Genomic DNA, 6,086 nt, shown 5'->3' on the forward strand with positions numbered 1-6,086 from the left:
TTTAAAGCAGACCTCATTCTCCAGGGCAGAGAGTATGGACTGGGGGGGGAGGGAGGGGGGAGAAGTGAGGGCATCAAGAGCAGTGAGCACAGAGGGGACCGGCTGGCACAGAGGGGACTGGCTGGCACACACAACCTGTGGGCTCTGCGAGGGCTGAGCTGGGCAGGGCCCTGGCTGGCTCCGGCCGGCTGAAGACAGGGGCGTGGTGGGTGGGTGGCCACGAGGGGCCTGGAACCAGGCGGCTGAGGAGGTGGTGCTCCAGGCAATGGGGAGGGAGGGCCCAGCACCCAGGGCGTGATCTGCCCGCTCCACCAGCCGGAACCCGGCGTGCCCTGGCTGGCGGGGAACCCACACCCTCTAGCTGGCTGCGCCCGGAAGCCCAACTTTGGCCCGTTAGGGGACCTGGGTGTCCCCGGCCGCGGATACCTCCTCCCGTAGCGGAGGCAGGTCCTCACCGTGCAGCCTTCCCTGGAAGCTACCCGGGCTGTCCCAGGATTACCAGCAGGCCCCAGCCAGGTCTCCTCCCGCGCAGCCCTGGGACCCTCTACAGGGCAGGCTGGCACCGAGTGCTGTTTGGCCAGGAAGGCCGGCCATGGGGCTCCCCCGGCTCCTCATCTGCTCGCCCCTTCTGAATTGCACCCTGATAAGAAGAGGTTTCCAAGCCCGAGAGAGGGGAAGGGTGCCGTGGCTCAAATACTAACACAGGTGCCAGGCTGGCCGGGACCCTAAGGGCGGCGGCACGAAGGCGCCATCCTGGGAGCCTGGCGGAGTGGGGTGGGGCCTGGGAGAGCCTGCCACCAGAGGCTACTGCAGGCGGGCTGAGGGCGAACCCTTGGGCCCTGCAGGGTGGATGGCTTTGTGTGTGGGGGATGGGGGGCAGGGGTGGGTGCAGGGGAATCTCTGCCTAGATTCTCCTGTCTTACAACAGAGACTAAGCAGCCCCAAGGCTGGTGTGGCCGTGGCACCATGTGCTTGTGGCTGCTGCGGCAGGAAACGTCCTCAAACTTAGAAATGTTAGTTTCCGCTGGCTGGGGGTGAGGAGGGCAGAGGTGGCCACGCCTGTGACTAGCTGAAGGTGGGAAGGGGGCACTGTCCCTGCATCCAGTGGACGGGAGCTCCTCCTCCCTCCCTGAACCCCAGGAGAGGGGCAGTGGCTGTGGCCCCTACTGGCTTTGGGGGGCTCTCCTGTGGCTCCGCAGACCCAGGGGATGATGGGAAGTGGGTGTCGCCCTGGCGGGCTCTATTGCTAGTTCTGGGGGGGGCGGTCCTCGTCCCCGGCCTGGCCCCTCCCACTATGTGCATACCGTACCTGAAATGGCTGGGGGGGTCACAACGTCAACAAAGTCAAAATAGGAAGCAAGGTTTCAGACATACAGGGATAACCAAGGTCAAAGACACACACGCCATGGTGAGGGGCAGGGACACCGGCTGGCTGGAGGTAAAACCTATGGACTTTAGCGTCGCGTGCCGCTGCCTGGGGGGGGCACACTGTCCTCCCGGTGGCTGTGCCTGGTTTTGGACTGCTGGGTGTGGTGTGTACTGGGCAGTCAGTGTGAATGCTGCTAGGGGCTGGGCCCTCTTGCTAGTAGGGGGTGAAGCGGCTGTACCCTCCTCGGCAGAGGCTAGCCTGCAACATCAAAGATGACAAACAGCCAATCAGTACCGCCTCATGGTAGGGGGGGAAAAAGCAAAAAGGAAAAAAAAAAAAAAGGAAAACCAAAAAGAAATTGCTAAGTCCCATTTTGTAAGGTTTGCCTTGGGGAGAGCGGGTACCAGTGACCACGGCAGCAGGGGGGCCTGGGGGCCGGGGGGCTGCTGAGGTCATCAGCCACAGCACTCCCGGACGGCAAGGTTTGAGACGACTGGGGGACTCTCTAGGCTCAGGCCTGGCCCTTCCCTGGCCCCTCTCTCTCTCTCATGGGTGGGGCGAGGTCTGAGCGAGGCCCCCACCTCCTCAACATCCTGCGGGGGCTCTGGAGGATGGACTTCCTCTGTCAGGGGTCCCCAGGCCTTGGTTCCACCAGAAGAGGCTGTGGCTGCCTGCCCAGCTCCTCCGAGCCTTAGGGGGTCCCTGGGGTCCTTGCTCTTCCCCCAGGGCCTCGCCTGGGCCTGGCCCTGCGTCCCGCTGAGGAGGACGGGCCCTCGATGCTCTTGCTCCCCGTGTCCCTGGGCTGCGCTGGCTCAGGGAGGTCTTCACCAGAACCTCCTTCCCACCAACCAACTTCAACAGAAGATGGAAGCGGCAAGTGCCAGAGAGGAAAAATCGGGGGTGGGGGGGTGGGGAGAAAATCTTACAAGCAAAAATGAAAACAAGAGGGGCCTCTCTGTGAATCAACGAAAGCTTTTAGCCAGCAGCTGCATGGGGGGCCCCCTGAGCTGAGCCTGGAGCAGACGGGCCCACAGACCGCACTTTTGGGGCCTCTGACCGGGAAGGGGCCGGCCCCCAAGAGGCCTCTGCTGCCCCCTGTGGCCATTAGCCATCACTGCAGGCTGCCTGGGATGCCGGGAACTTGTTAAAAATCAAAAAAGACAAAACAAAAATGGGGAGGGAGAATCAAAACCAAGAGAGATGGAAGAACGTATCCATATTGGCTCTGAACCTCTTCCCTCCTTACCCCCCAGAAAATGTGTTCATCTTTGATGCTGGAAGCCNAGGAGGCAGGTGTCCCCTGGAAGCAGGTCTCGGGGTACAGAGTGAGCTGGGCTGCATGTGTCGACAGCTGGCCATACACACACACACACACAGACACACTGGCCTGCACGCCTCTGGCTGCTGCGAGCCGGCCGGGAATGCGCGGGGTGGGGGTAGGGGGTGGCTGCAGAGAGAGCTGACCCCAGAGCCGCCGGCCGGTCTGGGTGGGAAGTGAGGGGCAGCCCCTGTCTCTCTTCTTGACGTGAGGAAAAGCGCAGGGACAGGACACAGGGGGACGGTGGCCGACACACCCCCACGGGCCTCTGGAGCCTCAGAAGCCTGGGCAGAGTGGGTGGATGAGGGGCCAGATGTCCTTCCTGGACCTGCCACCCTCAAAGTCCCCGGGGGGGGCGGGGGGACGAAGGGGCAAGTCCTCCCCCAGACTCTAGTCCAGGCCTTGCTCTTCCCAGGCGCTGCTCAGAGGTCTGGGTCACTGTCTCGGGGCCCGCCCACCCCAGCCTTGACACGGCCAGCCCCCTGCTCCTTACCATGGTTCCGATGCTGTAGGTCGCCGGGGGGCCGATGGTGTGGTGGTAGGGGTCAGTGGCCGCATAGACTCTGCCGTAACTGGGGAGACGAGCACAGGGAGAGAGGTGTGGGGGCCGGTGGGGGGCAGGTGAGGGTGGCAGCGGGCCCACCTCCTCCAGTGTGGTCCCATGGGCCAGGCCCTCCTCCCTCCCCACCGTCCTTTCTGCCTGTTGAGAAGGAAGCGCCCGGAACGCAGGCCGTTCTACCAGGGGCCTCGTGGAAGGAGAATGGAGTCCTCGCAGAGCAGGGGTGGAGGGAAAAGAAACCTCCACCCCTGGGAATAACAAGGGCAGAGTGCTCAGAGTAGAAAGGCTCAGAGCAGGGAGGAAGAACGTGGCGGGCTGTGGCCCCGTGGCCCCCTGATGGCCTTCCTCTCTACTTGATTCTGTATGTGAAATGCCAGCCTCTTCTAGGACAGGGCTGGGTCGAAGGGCCTGCCGTGCACCCGACAAGGCCCACATGTGAGACGCAGCGAGAAGCTTCGAGGGACGGCTGGGTCCCTGGTGCTGCCCGGGAGGGAAGGTCAGGGGGTCCCCAGGCTGGAACCCACCTTGTGCATGCCAGGCATGGGGGTTCCCACACTCCTCTAAGCAGGAACTCTGTGGCCAAAGGGCCATAGGCCTCCCTGGGGGAACTGCCCCCAAAACACAGAGCCACCCCCAGCCCCTGGGCATGCTTGCTGCTGGGCAGAGGGCTGGCTGCTCTCAGATGGGCACACTGCCCCCCTGGTCTCGCCACAGCCCCTGGGAGGTGGGCATGCTGCTGCCCTTCCTTCTCTGAGCTAAAGGGTCTCAGATCAGGAAGCCCCGAGAAGGATCAGAGGCTTGCTCAAGGGCAGAGGCACAGCCTCCTAATTGCCCTTCTCACTCGGGGGGCCTCCAGAGCTCAGGGAGGGGGCCAGGCCTCCCGGGTTGGGAATCAAAGGAGAACTGGGGGGCTCCACAGCCTCCCCCGTCGTGCCAGCAGGAAGGGACTAAAGAAATCGGGGGGCCTAGCTGGTTCAGGGGTCTCGGACCTGCTCTCCTCTGTCCAGATTCTGTGCCACCGGGGGGAAGGCTGCCCCAGGCCTGCAAAGTGGCTAAGTCTCCCCGTGTGTCTGAGCCCAGCCCCGCAGGGACCCTGTTACCCTCTGCCTGTCTTCACCCCGACCCCGGCCATACCTGTCGCTATAGGCTGCCGCTGCCGCTGCAGGCTGAGCGTATCTGTAGGCTGCATAGCCCCCCTGCAGGGTAAGGGGGAGGGAGAGACGGCACAGAGGCTTAGTGGGGCTGACACAGCCTTTCAACCTTCACCTTTCAGCCGGGTGAAGACTGGCTGGTGCAGGCCTGTTCACTCCGACCCCGTTCAACACACTGGTGGGCACCAATTATGTGTCCGGCTGTGATCATGGCTTTGCCACCTGTTAAGTGCCCACAGACCTGCCAACGGTCTGTGCGCCCCTGACTTTGATGCCCGTGGGCATGGAGAACCCGTGGATGACTGGGTGCCATCCTAGATACCGGGAAAGGTCAAGGGCGAAAACTCAGATCACGTCTCGGCCCTGGCACAAAGGGACTGTGGGCCTGCGGGCGAATGCCCAGGACAGAAGCGAGGCCTCGTGCTGGGCCGGGCATGGGTGTGGGATGGGGCTGGCAGCTGGGGCTCTGGGCTAGAGGCGCAGCACGGGCATCCCCATGAATGGAGAGAGAAGCCGCAGGAGCCCACCAAGGGGTCCGCCCTGGAGCCCCTGCCCCCTGGTCTCTCTCTGGGCCTCTTTATGGGACATGGGGTAACCACGGGGGCTCACTCAGTGGCCCCAATGCAGTTAGGGATATGGGAGACTCGCCCCTGCCCCCATCATCCAACGCCCTGGGGACTGGAGAAGACGTGAACACAGACAAGCCAGGCTCCGCTGTGCCGAGGTTCCCAGGGACCCAGTGCCCTGGCACTCTCACCCTCTGGGGTTCCCAGGATGCAGTGGGAGGGGGTGGGGGAGGGGAAGACCCTGGAAATCAGCGAAGGCCTGGACAAACCCCCACCCACCCTCCCCCAGGGCCGCACTTACATAAATCTCAGCACCGTAAAAGCCATCCTGATACACGACCCTGGAAGCAAACGGACAAGAGAGTGGTGGGCAGGCCGGCTCCGGCGTCTGCTGAGGAGGGAGCGGGCAGGGTGCCAGCCCTGCCCATGGGACTGGCATTTTAACAAGCGTTTGCTCCAGTGCCCTGTTTTGGTATAACAATAGAGTAACACCCTTGCTGGTCGGCTCCTCTCTCCCACAAAGCCAGGGGCCCCGCCGCCCCTGGTGCTTACCCTCCCCCCCCCAGCCCAGGCAGCTGTCCCCACGTGCGGGCAGAGGGCACTGCGCCCAGGGAGGGCTTCGAGCAGACCCTCGCTGACCTCAAGGGCCAGCCACCATCCCGTTAAACGCACTGGCAAGGTGCTGGGGCTCTGTCCCCCAAATGCCAGCGACCCTTGCCCATGGCAGGGTGGGGTTGGGGTACTGATATGGAGGCGACTGCAGTGCGGAAGTCTGGGGATTCCCAGCCCCCAACCTTCCCGCAGTTCTGGAAAGGCTGCCTAGCCCCTCCAGCTGCCCAGGGCCTCCCTCCCCACGCCCCCCGGGGCCTCCCCCCATGCCTCCCTCCCAGTGCCTCCCCAGGTACTCACGCTCCATAAGTTGGGATGGGGGGAGGGGGCGGCGCAGCCCGAAACGTATTATACACGGCCCGGCCCCGACCCCGTAGGTGCGCGCCCCGGTAGGCCACGGCCGTGCCCGTGGTGGGGTAGGGGAACCCCGTCACTGCAGGAAAGGGGGCCAGAGAACACGTGGTGAGAGGGAAGGCCCGGGAGCCTGAGGTCAGCCCAGCACCGCCCCCCCACG

At 63.9% G+C, this 6,086-nt stretch overlaps 1 protein-coding gene across 1 annotated transcript in view; it reads right to left on the reverse strand.

The window, feature by feature from the left end:
- Nucleotides 1–6,086, reverse strand: part of RBFOX3 (RNA binding fox-1 homolog 3) — a 19,462-nt gene that overhangs the window by 354 nt on the left and 13,022 nt on the right. Inside the window, exons 7-10 of the mRNA XM_077755173.1 lie at nt 5,873–6,005; nt 5,265–5,304; nt 4,381–4,442; nt 3,181–3,259 (exon numbers count right to left, since the gene is read on the reverse strand). Of these exons, the coding sequence (XP_077611299.1) occupies nt 3,181–3,259; nt 4,381–4,442; nt 5,265–5,304; nt 5,873–6,005 (314 nt within the window). The remainder of the gene's footprint in view (nt 1–3,180; nt 3,260–4,380; nt 4,443–5,264; nt 5,305–5,872; nt 6,006–6,086) is intronic.

This window comes from Crocuta crocuta, unplaced genomic scaffold (assembly GCF_008692635.1).
Source record: "Crocuta crocuta isolate KB4526 unplaced genomic scaffold, BGI_CrCroc_1.0 scaffold50, whole genome shotgun sequence".
In the NCBI taxonomy this organism is placed as follows: Eukaryota; Metazoa; Chordata; class Mammalia; order Carnivora; family Hyaenidae; genus Crocuta; species Crocuta crocuta.